The 12648-nt window shown below is 31.1% G+C and overlaps 1 protein-coding gene across 5 annotated transcripts; it reads left to right on the top strand.

The window, feature by feature from the left end:
* The first annotated feature begins 6450 nt into the window (after positions 1–6450).
* Positions 6451–9375, top strand: LOC120078576 (Calcium-dependent lipid-binding (CaLB domain) family protein). 5 transcript variants are annotated; one of them, XM_039032854.2, is made up of 8 exons: positions 6451–6676; positions 6918–7037; positions 7161–7265; positions 7372–7498; positions 7627–7698; positions 8604–8649; positions 8761–9067; positions 9161–9375. In XM_039032854.2, the coding sequence occupies exons 2-8, from the start codon at positions 6995–6997 to the stop codon at positions 9196–9198; spliced, it is 738 nt and encodes a 245-aa protein (XP_038888782.1). In that variant the 5' UTR covers positions 6451–6676; positions 6918–6994; the 3' UTR covers positions 9199–9375. The 5 variants fall into 5 exon arrangements, with proteins under 5 accessions (XP_038888782.1, XP_038888784.1, XP_090170345.1 ...); XM_039032856.2 differs by having other exon boundaries at positions 6454–6676; positions 6948–7037; XM_090314219.1 differs by having other exon boundaries at positions 6488–6780; positions 6948–7037.
* Positions 9376–12648: the final 3273 nt, after the last annotated feature.

Below are 12648 nucleotides of genomic sequence, written 5' to 3'. Positions count from 1 at the left end.
GGTGTTAATGGGTCAAGCAATGAAGGAGTATTTTAAGGATAAAAACTTCAAATGCCAAGTCCAAGTCAAATGTGGAATTACTTGCACAACACCAAAACGTACGAGTTTCTTTGTAAGAAAAAATAAGAATGAATATTAATTATAGTTCAATTTAATGTGCAATACATGAAGTTTAAATTCTTAAATACATTTTATTTTATTTTTTACTTTAAATAGTAAAGGTTGGTGAGGAGAAAGAACAAGACATTAATTAATTTTATATTCACAATATATAATATATATTATAATTATGAGCTTAGCCTTTTTTTTTTTTTTTTTTTTTTTTTATCGAAATGGATTTTGAGCATAGCTATTAGCTCAAATGCTATATAATTTCGATGAAAAGGTCGGTTTGAATCTCTCCAAAGAAATTTTGTTCTAAAACAAATCATCTTGCAAAAATCAAATTTATTATTAATCTTTTTGGCCTCAATTTAAACTTTTGATTTTTTAATTTTAGGATAGTTATTTTAAATAATAAAATTATTGAAAATATTTTCAAATATAACAAAATGTCACTGTCACCAACCTTTATCTTGTATTAATGATAGATGTCTATCACGGTCTATCACTGATTAATAGTGAAATTTTACTATATTTTGTAAATAAGTAGACTTATTTTCCTTTATTTGAAATTTTAAAATATTTATGAAATGGCAAAAGTAATATTATTTTGTAACAAATAACAAATTTTCAAATATGTTTATAATTTAGTCAAATTTTTATTATTAAGTTTGCAATTGAAAATTAATACAGAACTGAAATAATAATAATAATAATAAAAATAAAAATAATAATAATAATATAAATTAAATTAAATTTTATAATAGAAGTATAAGTATAATCAATAATGAAAAATGTCGTTTCTGTTGTGAAATTGATGAGAACAACGGATATTGAGAAAATATAATATATAACTAAAACTATGAAATTTAGTAGAAATTTGAAGTGGATTTCTTACCAATGTGTGTGATTTTAAGATCCATCAAATACCACTATTTATAGGCAAGATGGCAACTAAGATGTGGTCTTACATGCACATCAAGCATGAATAACTAACTACAAGGCAAATGGACAACATGAAGATTGACACATACCCACACATATATGAAATATGTCTCTTTAAAACTTTGTTAGGAAAAATCTAATGGAAAAACCCTAGTGAAGGAAAAAGAGTAAATATTTCATATAATATATACTCCTAAAAGAATACAATATATTTACTTCTTCTCATGAAAACATCACTTAAGATCTCTGAATCGCCACATTCCAATGTCATGCACCAATTTTTTAAAAGTTACGGTTGGTAATACCTTTGTAAATAAGTTTGTCAAATTATCTTTCGAACAAATTTGTTGTACAGTGACGTCGCCATTTTCTTCAAGATCATGAGTGTAAAAAAACTTAAGCGAAATATGTTTTATTTTACCTCCTTTAATATATCCTCATTTGATTTGGGTTATGGGGCCCTGGGGGCCGTTTGGGGTACAAACGAGCTCCGTTCCCAAAACTGTATAACACACGGCTTTTTTTTATAGTTCTTAACCCTTGGTCCGTTTTCGCGTTTTTTCGTGACGGAAGGTTCGCGCACAAAAATTGGGCCCCGTGGCAGTCTCGCGACACCTAGCGGGGCCCAAAATTATGTTGTCTTCGTATAATACTGTTGGAAGATTTTTATTAGAAGACAAGCCATATGTTTTAGAAATGTGCTGAGTCATTGCTCTTAGCCATACACATTCTAAACTAGTCTCGTGAATTCTCGTGAATTGCAAAAATTCTAGCCTGATTTGAGGAAGTGGCCATTATGGTTTGTTTCACTGATCGCCATAGTTCCTCTACATGTGAACAAATAACCTGTTTAAGATCTAACTTTGTGTGGATCAAATAAATATCCAGAATCTGCTTAATCAACTAGGTCAAAATTTGATTTATTTGAATAAAACAAACCCATATCGATTGTTCCTCGGAGATAATAAAGTATATGCTTAATTTCGTTCTAGTGTATTTTTGTAGGAGAATATTATATCTAGCTAATTAATTTACTGAAAATGCAATATCTGGTATTGTGTTATTAGCAAGTACATAAATGGACCAATCGCACTAAGATATGGTACTTCAGGATCAAGAAGTTCTTCATTATCATCTCGAGGTCGAAATATATCTTTCTTTATATCCAATAAACGGACTTCCATTGGAATATTTAATGGATGTGGTTTGTCCATATAAAATTTTTTTAAAATTTTTTTCATGTATAAGTTGAAAGATGAATACATATTCCATCTACTAAATGCTCAATTTGCAAACCAAGGCAAAATTTTCTTTTTTTGAAATCTTTCATCCCAAATTATTTCTTACGATATTCTACAAGTCATCAACATATACAGTTATAATAGTAAATCCTGATTGTAATTTTTTTTATAAACACCGGATATATTGGATTATTTTGATTTCATTCTTTCAATAAATATCCACTTAGGCAATTGTATCACATCCTTCTGATTGCTTCAATCCATATAGTGATCTCTGTAACTTTATTAAATATAATTCCCAAGAATTTGATGTATATGTTTCAGGTACTTTAAATTCTTATGGGATTCTAATATCAATATAATTATCAAGAAATCCATATACATATGTTATGACTACATCTATAAGGTGCATATCAAGAATTTCATACACAGTCAGATTCAATTAAAATCTTAATGTAATTGCATCCATCAAAGAGAATATGTCTCATCATAATCAATACCAGGTTTTTGTGAAAAACCTTGTGCAACTAGTTTTGCTTTGTATCTTGTGACCTCATTATTTTCATTTCTTTTTCTCACAAAAACTCATTTGTATCCCATAGGTTTGACACCTTCTGGTGTTCGGACTATTGGTAAAAAAATTTGCGATTTTGAAAGTGAGTTATCTGCGGTTTTGAAAGTGAGTTTAATTTTGTCTCGATTGTTTCTTTCCATTGAAGCCAATCTTTTCTATATCGACATTCTTCAACAGATTTTGATTCAGGATCCTCATTTTCAGATATAATATCAAGAGTAATGTTATACGCAAAAATGTTGTCAATAACTATATTACTTTGATTCTATCTTTTTCCTATCATAACTTAGTTTATTGAAATCTCATTATTATCTTTAGGTATTTCATCTTCGTCACTAATCATGTCGAAGATTTCTTAATGTGTATTTACATTCTCAATCAAGTCTTTTTTACTATTAATTATTTCTTGTTTTCGAGAATTTTTATCTTTGAAACCCACTGGTCTACCATGCTTCTAATGTATTCTAGACTCATTAGTGACAACTTGTTGCGTAGGGACATCAATTTTTTATGGAACATTTGCAATTGGTCTATGTGACTTAGTTACTTTTTTTGCATCTATAAATGCATTTGGTAATTGATTTACTATGTTTTGCTAGTAAATTATTTTTTAAACTTCAAGTTCACATTGATTTGTATGGGATCCAAATGAGACAATAACGATGCATTCTATATAATTTCTTTTTCCAATTTCTTAATTCCTCCCCCTAATATTAGAAAAATTGTCTCATTAAAATAACAATCAGCAAATCGTGCAATAAATACACCATTCCTCAGGGGTTCAAGATATTTAATAATTGATGGGTGATCCTATCTAACATATATTCCTAACCTCCTTTGAGGACCCATCTTAGTACGTTGTGTGGAGCAATTGGAATATATATTACACATCTAAAAAAAAAAAAATTCTCAAATAGGAAATATTTGGCTCATGACCACAAGCTAATTGTAATGACGAGTACTTATGATAAGCTACTGGCCTAATACGTACAAGTGATGCTGCATGCAAAATAGCATGTCCCTATAAAGATGAAGGAAGCTTAGCTCTCATAAGTAATGGTCTTGCAATTAATTGCAAACATTTTATGAATGATTCTACTCAACCATTTTGTATATGAACCTGAGCTACAAGATGTTCAACACTTATCCCAATTGACATACAATAATTATTAAAATCTTGGGATGTAAATTCACCAGCATTATCAAGATAAATGATCTTAATTGTATATCGAGAAATTGTGCTCTTAATTGAATTATTTGAGCAAGTAATTTTGCAAATGCAAGATTTCGACTTGATAATAAGCACATATGTGATCATCTACTGGATGCATCTATTAATATCATAAAATATCTAAATGATCCACTTGATGGGTTAATAGGTCCACATATATCACCATGAATTTGTTCTAAAAATGCAGGTGATTCAGTTACCACTTTAGCTGGTGATGGTCTATATTAATTTGCTTTGAGAGCAAACATCATATGATAGTTCATTAGATTGAAGAATCTTCTGATTCTTCAAGGAGTGTCCATTTGAATTCTCAATAATTCTTCTCATCATTATAGACCCTGGATGACCCAATCTATCATGCCAAATAGCAAATATATTTATATTCATGAACTTCAGGTTCATTGTTGCACATGTTTCAATTACTCGTATATGAGTATAATACAATCCAGAAGATAAAACAGACAACTTTTCTAATATATGTTTTTCATTTGAGACAATAGAGATAATATATAGATATTCCACATTATTATTACTATCAGTTTCATTATGATAACCATTGCAACGTATATCTTTAAAACTTAGAAGATTTTTCTTTGATTGACTAGAGAATAATGCATTGTCAATTGTAAATTTTGTTCCTCTAGGCAAAATAATATTTGTTTTTCCAAAACCGTCGATCAAGTTTGCAGAACCGGATATTATATTTACTTTTGCTTTTAGCATTGTCAATTTGAGAAAGTATTTTTTATTTGTAAGTATTGAGTATATAGTTGTACTGTCTGCTAGATATAGATCTTCTTTGCTCATTTTTTAATCACCCAACATATGAAAATGATTCATATTTCTTCATTAAAGAAAATAATTACAATAAGAAAAGCAACACTTAACATATACAAAAGCTACTAAAAAAATATTAAAATAGATAAAAGAAAACAATAACATTAAGTCTAGATATTCTTAAAGTAAAAAAAAAAAAACGCTTGATGTTCTATCAACTGTACCAATCTTTTCTTTGGGAGATTCAAAGAAGTCTATCACATCCAAATTTGTCATACGGGATAAAATTTGCTTCAACATTTTTCTCCTTTTCCTTCAGGGAGGCTTGATAGAGGTCAACTAAGTATTTTGACGTAGGACAGGTATGTGACTAGTGCCCAATCATTTTGCATCAGAAACATTTATTTTCAACACTCTTTGAACTCTTATCTTGTGAAACTTTTCCTTTGTGATCATCATTTTGTGTATTTTTTTTTAATTTGAATGATTAGAACGATCACCATGAAAATCTATATTATTTCTTCCTCTGCCACGATCACGACCTCGACCTCGATTACTAACATTCACAGCAACCACTTTAGGAAATGATGTTGTTCCAATTGGCCGGGATTCGTGATTTTTTTTTATCAATAACTCGTTATTTTGTTCGGCCACGAGAAGACATGAAATTTGTTTAGAGTATTGTTTAAAACCTTTCTCTCGATATTGCTGTTGTAGGAGCATATTCGAGATATGAAATGTAGAAAATATCTTTTCTAACATATCAGTATCAGTAATTTTCTCTCCGCATAACAACAATTTTGAATTGAATTTAAATAATGCAAAATTGTAATCACTTACTAATTTAAAACCTTGTAGCCTTAAATGCATCCACTCATAACGAGCTTTAGGAAGAATAATAGTTTTTTGATGATCACACATTTCTTTCAAATTTTTTTGCAAGATATAGAGATCTTTTATTATATTATAAGATATTCAATTTTAATCCCTCGTGGAGATGATGAGAAAAGAAAATCATAACTTTTGCTTTGTCATGACTGAATGTCGTATTTCCTTCTTTAATTGTTTTTCTGAAGTTCATAGCATCTTAGTGAATTTCGGCATCGAGCACTCATGACAAATAATTATTACCATTAATGTCAAGTGTTGTGAATTCTAATTTTGTAAGATATGTCATGACAACACTGTCACAAAAGATTGTATTTATATTAGAAATTTAATATATACTAAATATGCAAAATAATATTTAATTTATTAATTATAATAAAGAGGAAAAAAAGTCGACTTATCTTTAGGACCTACCTTCAATGATGGAAGCAACAGAAGCTCGTGCTGATAATGTATTGTGAAATTGAGAAGCACAATGGATATAGAGAAAATATAATATAATAATAAAATAAAATAACTAAAATTATAAAATTTAATAATATGAAAATTTAATAAAAATTTGGGGTAAATTTTACATCAATGTATGTGATTTTAAGATCCACCGAATGTAAGTGAAAAGTAAAATGTAGTTTTACATAGATAACATGAATTTAACATGTGACTTTTAAAGTAAAAAACATCTATTTATTTTTATAATATTTATAATTTCTAATTCCGTATGAGAAGAGAGATGCAAAGTTGAAAAGTTCCTCGAATGGCAGACGCGGCATCATAATTGCGAGAGAAATTCTGACGGGCTCAAGTTTCTTCGTCCTTAACCCCAACGATTTCTCAGGTTCTTTCTATTATCTCTCTGCTTCCTTCCTCGAAGAACCCAGCACGCGCCTCAGACGCCGTCTTCTCTTCCTTTTATACAAAGTAAAATCCTCTCTTTATCTTAATCTTTTGGGTATCTTAATTATCTCTTTATTTTGCAAAAGGAGGAGCTTTCGGAATTCGATTTGGTTGTTCTTTTTGATTTCGTGGGTTACAATACTCTTTCTTTCTTTCTTTTTTTTTTTTTAATATTCCATTCTGCTTCTGTGAACTTGATTCAATATTTTCTTTTGTGGGTTGTGTTCGAACTCTCCTGTGAATATTCTATTCTGGGTCTCTTCAGAAAAGTGTAAAAGTTTTGAACAAATTATAGGGCAAAGTCGACTTTAGAATTATACCCAGCTGAATTTTGATTCTTCTATGTCGACGTATACCATTCAGGGTCAACCTCTTGAAGTCACCGGTATGTTTTGTTTAGTTCTGTTTTGAAATTGGGTTTGATTATTAATTACTCTTCCTTTCCATAAAGGAAAAAAAGAAGTTGATTTCGTTTCTGGGTTTTGTTTCTTTTGTTGTTTTGGGTTAGTTATTGGATGCACAAAGTTGAAAGATACGGAATGGATTTCAAGGCAGGATCCTTATGTGTGCCTTGAATATGGTAGTACAAAGTTTCGCACCACCACTTGCACAGGTTTGATTTTGGATGTTCCTTGTTCTGTTTTTTGGTCTTGGTTTAATCTGTTTAGATCTGAGAGGATGATCTTAAACTGAATGTGAAATTGATTGACATTGTATAGATGGTGGAAGAAATCCCACATTCCAAGAGAAATTTGTGTTTTCTCTGATTGAAGGGCTAAGAGAGATTAATGTCACAGTTTGGAACAGCAATACAGTTACTTATGATGACTTCATTGGCAATGGAAAGTAAGATTTATGTTCTATCTTCCTTTTGGTTTTTGACGTGTGGCTGGTCAATCTTATCATCTGTTTACCTAACCTATTGTTAAGATTTTCCATCTGGGGTATTGAGTTTTGAATTTTCTGTTTCACAGAATCCAGTTGGCTAAAGTTCTAGCCGAAGGGTATGACGATAGTTCATGGTCACTTCAAACTAAAACTGGCAGGTATTGTATGATATGACTACTGAGAATTTGTTTGATAAAATTTTCACATTTAAAATCATGTTAGAAGCTTTGACTTGGAAGCAATTTGTGGCTCGACGTTTTGTTTATTGCATGTTACTGTTTATGAAATAGTTCTTGCTTAATGTTCTGTTTTCTTGGCTTGTTTTAGAACAATTGAACTTTATCTTCCCACAAAGAACATGAAGCGTAGGATAACTTGAACATAAGAAATCACTAGACCATTGTTTGGAAGAAATTTTTTGGAATATAAGCAGATAATTGTTTTGAAAATAGATATCTATGATCCCTTGATTTCTTGCGCATAAAGTGAGTTCAGGCAATTAAGTCTAACATTGGTCATGACCTTGAATTTATTATTTATGCCGTGGGAGTTGATTATGGGTATTGTATTTGTTCTCCACCTTATTTCTCGATGTAGTTTCTCAATAACTAAAGGCATATGTTCTGATAGCCATGCTTTGCAAATATTTCTGTGGGCTTTGCATGTCATGGATCTTCTATGCTTTAAGGTTAGGATGTTCGTATCGTAGAACTATCGAGTTTGGTATAGCCATCCCCTCTTCCTATTACCCTCCCTATCCTATGGTGAAATTGCTCCCCTGTAAGCAAATACTTTCCATCTTTTGGGTGAATGTTTGATTCAATTACCTTTTGACAAGAACCCCCTAGAGGGTTTGATTTCTTTTCATTTTTGTTAGTTTTGAATGATAACGACTCTTCTGCTTGAGATTCATTTTGCTATTTGTGATTTGTCTGGATCATCTGGGAAGTCAGATGTTTTCGTTATCATTATGACATGATATTTCGACAAGCATCACCAAATAACATCATTTCTCATTAGTCCAAAATCTAAAAGTTTAACCGTCACTTTCATCTTGTTGTAGACATGCTGGGGAAGTACGACTGATATTACATTTTGCAAATGCCAATGTAAGTGGAATTTGTATTATAGCTTTAGTTATTGGTCAACAACAGTTTAGTACTGTTTCTATATGTATAACATTCATGGGCAAACGAATGACCTATTTGTTTTGATTACAGAGACCATCGTCAACTTTTGCACCCTCGGCACCACCATTTCATGCACCTACTCCACCCCAAGTTTCCGCGTATGCTACAATGCCACTGCCACATCCAACAGCCTACCCTCCTCCTAGTGCTACACCCTATGCATCATTTCAATCTCCCTATCCTTCTTACCCACCCAGCTCCGGAGCCTATCAAACATCCATGTACTCCTCCCCATATCCATCTGGGTATCCTCCCACGTCCTACCCGCCGCCTCCCTCGGCTTATCCTCCTGGTCCTTACCCACCACCTCCGCAAGTCTCACCCTTCTATCCTCCAGGTAAATTTATGTCTAATTTGATGTTTTAAACGTTCTATCAAATGTAATTTATAATGCAACTAAAACTTGGCTTCTGTGTGTGTTGTTGCTCAGGTCCTTATCCTGGAATTTATCCTCCACCACAGTATTGAAGTCTCAATGTTGGCCCTGAATGATCTTTTCATAAGTTGTATAGAGCTCCACTTTCTTTTAGTATGCCTGTAGACTTCTCTGCTAATGGGGTTTTTGCTTTTTTAGTCTTTTTTGGAACTTTTCTTTTGATGTAAAGACAGGAATTTGACAGTAATATATTGAGGTTGCTGTTCTCATGTTTTGTTTTTTTTTTTCCTATTCAAATTTAGCTTGGTATAGAAGGACAACAATGATAAATTCATTTAAAATTAAATAAAAAGTTCAAAGATGGGAATATAGTCAAAGAAAGATGGGAGAAATATAATTGCAAAGTCTGAAGAAGAGTGAGCTAGATGTAAAGCCTATCAAAGGAGTACTTGGATTCTACAGAAAGCTAGGCAGCGCTTTGAAACTTCTCCATAAATTTCTCTCCTTTTCATTGTTTTAGTACTTCAACATGTGGAAGAGGGAAGGTGATCAGTAGGTTATATGTGTGTGTATATATATACACGTTAAATTACAAGTACTTTTAACGTTTGTGTTTACGTAGTCTCTTCACTATAATGTCCATTATAATGTCACATATACTTTTTTGTAAACGTAATCAATCATGTGGACCCCACGGAAGTGAGGGTGCTTGATGACCGCAAGTGTATGGGTTAAGTTACTATAATGATCAAGAGACTAAATATTGCATTCAAGAGATTAAACGTCCAAATTATCTTAACTATCTGAGAATTGTTTTGATTTTATTTAAATGTTGGAAACAAAATAAATTATGAATTTGAACTTGAAAACTAATAACAAAAGATCGAATTTCAATATAAAAAATAATATAGGGTGTTGATTTAATGATTAATTCTTTAAGTCATGCAAATGTTTTATGGATTCTTATATTCATTGATGTACTTAAATCTAGATACTTTAGTTTGGGTTTTCTTTTTTCGAAGAAGAAACTTTTCCTAATCTCTTGAAATCAAGTTAGGAAACGTGACATTAAGAGTAGTCGTCATCAATTTGTTATTAACCTGCCTGTTTGCATGAGAGATCAACAATAATAAGGCAATTTAGACATCAAAATTCAATGCTGTTCAGTGAATTGCTCTCAGGTTGTCAACGTTGTGTGAGCATTGCATGCCCCAAGTGCCTTTATTGGCACAAGCGAACTATTTTTCCTTTGTTGAACTCCAAATCCCACTATTTTGGCCAACTCTTGAAAATCACTAGCAAACAACATAATTCTAATAATAGTAAATAAAAACGGTTAGATGTACTTAAATAATAATACGTTTAATTAAAGTATGGGCTATATATGTAGATTAATAATTATCACATTAGTTATTTTGTTAGATTGAACCATATTATGTGATCTAATTAATTAAGACCCTAACCCTATTTCTAGTTATTTAGGATCTTTAAGGGAAACTAATTTAACTAGTATATAAAGAGATATGGTTTCCAATATACCAAAACATAATAAATACCCATTTTTGTTGAATCCAGATATTCAGAATTTTGGTTGAGAGACACTATAGATTGTCATTTTGGAACTATCATCAATCTTAATGGTAGCATGAATGATCATAGGATTAAACCTATTCAATATATATTTAAAGTAATTATGCTAACAAGTGGTATAAGAGCATGAATTTCGTGTCGGATTGTTGGTTTATATTCGTTTTCCATTTCGATAAAGATGGCTAAAGAATTAAAAAAAAAAAAAAAGAAAAAGAATTCGGTAAGTTGTGTGTGCAGTCGAACGGGGAGGGGACATCACATCACTGACCATATTTTTTTTCTTTTGGGTTAAATTTTGCCGGTGTACCGCTTTGAATTATGGCTTCGTCGGCGGTGGTTCACTCTATGTTGTGGGTTTTAATTCGATGAATTCTGTGAATTTATTATTATTTTTTAAATTGATTGATTAATATTGTTTTGGTATGTAGATTTAATCAATCTGAATTGTAATTCCTATCTAATTAGGAATTGGTTGATAATTACCTATTTAATTGGTTTAAATTAGAGATTTTGAATCTCGTTTTTTAATTAATACTTTGTGATTTTAAGATCTAGTTTGTAAAATTGATGATTATGTGAATTTAAATCTCAATTTTAATTGACAATTGTGTACATCTAAATTATAGTTAGATTGATCTAAGTTCAAATTAGATTGATCATTATCAATGTCTAAGTTAAAATTTGATTAATCATGTTGTGGATTCAAGTTTAAATTAATCATTTGTGAATTTAAGTTTAAATTTGATTAATCATATTGTGGATTCAAGATTAATTGATTACATCGTAATTTAAATTTAAATTTGATTGATATTTTGGTGAATTTAACTTTAAATTTGATTGATGATATTTGGTGAGATTCACATGTTTATGTTGCTTTAATCATATTATGTGTATGTAATTATTGGGTGAAATTTGGTATTTGGTATTCTTCTTCTATATTTTTTGTACAATAATATTATTATATTATCGTGTCTTATATTTGGGATTGAATTGGTCAAAATAATATGTTACCAAAGTAGCCTTTGTTATTTAGATTAGTTTAATTATGAAATATAAGATGTGTATATTCATGAATTTATGCGGATAATTATCAGCCTTTAGCCAAATTGTGAGTATGCATGTGGTAATGAATATGTGACAATTATAAAAATTACTTATGTGAAAATAGTCGGTCCAAAGAAAGACTATTTTTTGACAAAATTTATTGTTAGTACTTTAATTACTGCATTGAGAGTACCATTTACAGTTTGTTTTTGGCCAAAAGTTGGATATCAATGTTGTACTAGGTATCTTGTTAAAAGGGCTCATCACATATGTGAAATTATTTTGATATTTTTAATTGTGAGTATATGTTTTGCTCTTTATTGTTCCAGTTGGTCTTACTCAAGTATCTAGAAATCTGAGTTCAATCCCTAAATTGAATGGATCGAACTTCAAGATTTGGAAGGAAAGCCTACAGATACTTCTCGGGTGTATGAATATGGACCTTGCATTAAGGATCGATAAACCTACTTCTACTAAAGAACAACTTGAAAGGAATCACAAACGAGGATCTCCATAAGCAGTGGAAGTAGATCGTTCCAAATTCCATTCAGATTGAACACAACAATCACAGTCCAACCGGAAATATACAGATCATGCACAAACAGAAATTACAGCATGCTACAGGAGATTCAAGGGATAAAGTATGCGTACCTTTAAAGAACCATTCTTCAAGAATCTCTTGATCAATCTCCAATGTGTCCAACAGCAACACTCAAATGCAATGAACGAAACACCAACAACACAAAAAATTTGATGCTCCTCAAACCCAATCGAGTCCAACTCGATTCACGAATGGATGTAGAACATCACCACAAGTATTACCTTGGTATTCTCGATGTGAGAATCCAGGAGTTGTGGGCTCTGTATGATCTTGAATTGAGGAAGAGAGGAGGTATATGATCAAGTAA

The sequence above is a fragment of the Benincasa hispida genome, chromosome 5, assembly GCF_027475165.1.
Source record: "Benincasa hispida cultivar pf3 chromosome 5, pf3_genome.v1.1, whole genome shotgun sequence".
In the NCBI taxonomy this organism is placed as follows: Eukaryota; Viridiplantae; Streptophyta; class Magnoliopsida; order Cucurbitales; family Cucurbitaceae; genus Benincasa; species Benincasa hispida.
This window is presented reverse-complemented; position numbering and strand designations above follow the sequence as displayed.

Bases quoted from the DNA above. Each gene is read 5' to 3' on its own strand.
- LOC120078576 (XM_039032854.2), top strand. From the start codon at position 6,995: ATGTCGACGTATACCATTCAGGGTCAACCTCTTGAAGTCACCG. The intron at 7,038-7,160 runs GTATGTTTTGTT...GTTTTGGGTTAG, and splicing joins TCAACCTCTTGAAGTCACCG to TTATTGGATGCACAAAGTTG. The intron at 7,266-7,371 runs GTTTGATTTTGG...GACATTGTATAG, and splicing joins TCGCACCACCACTTGCACAG to ATGGTGGAAGAAATCCCACA.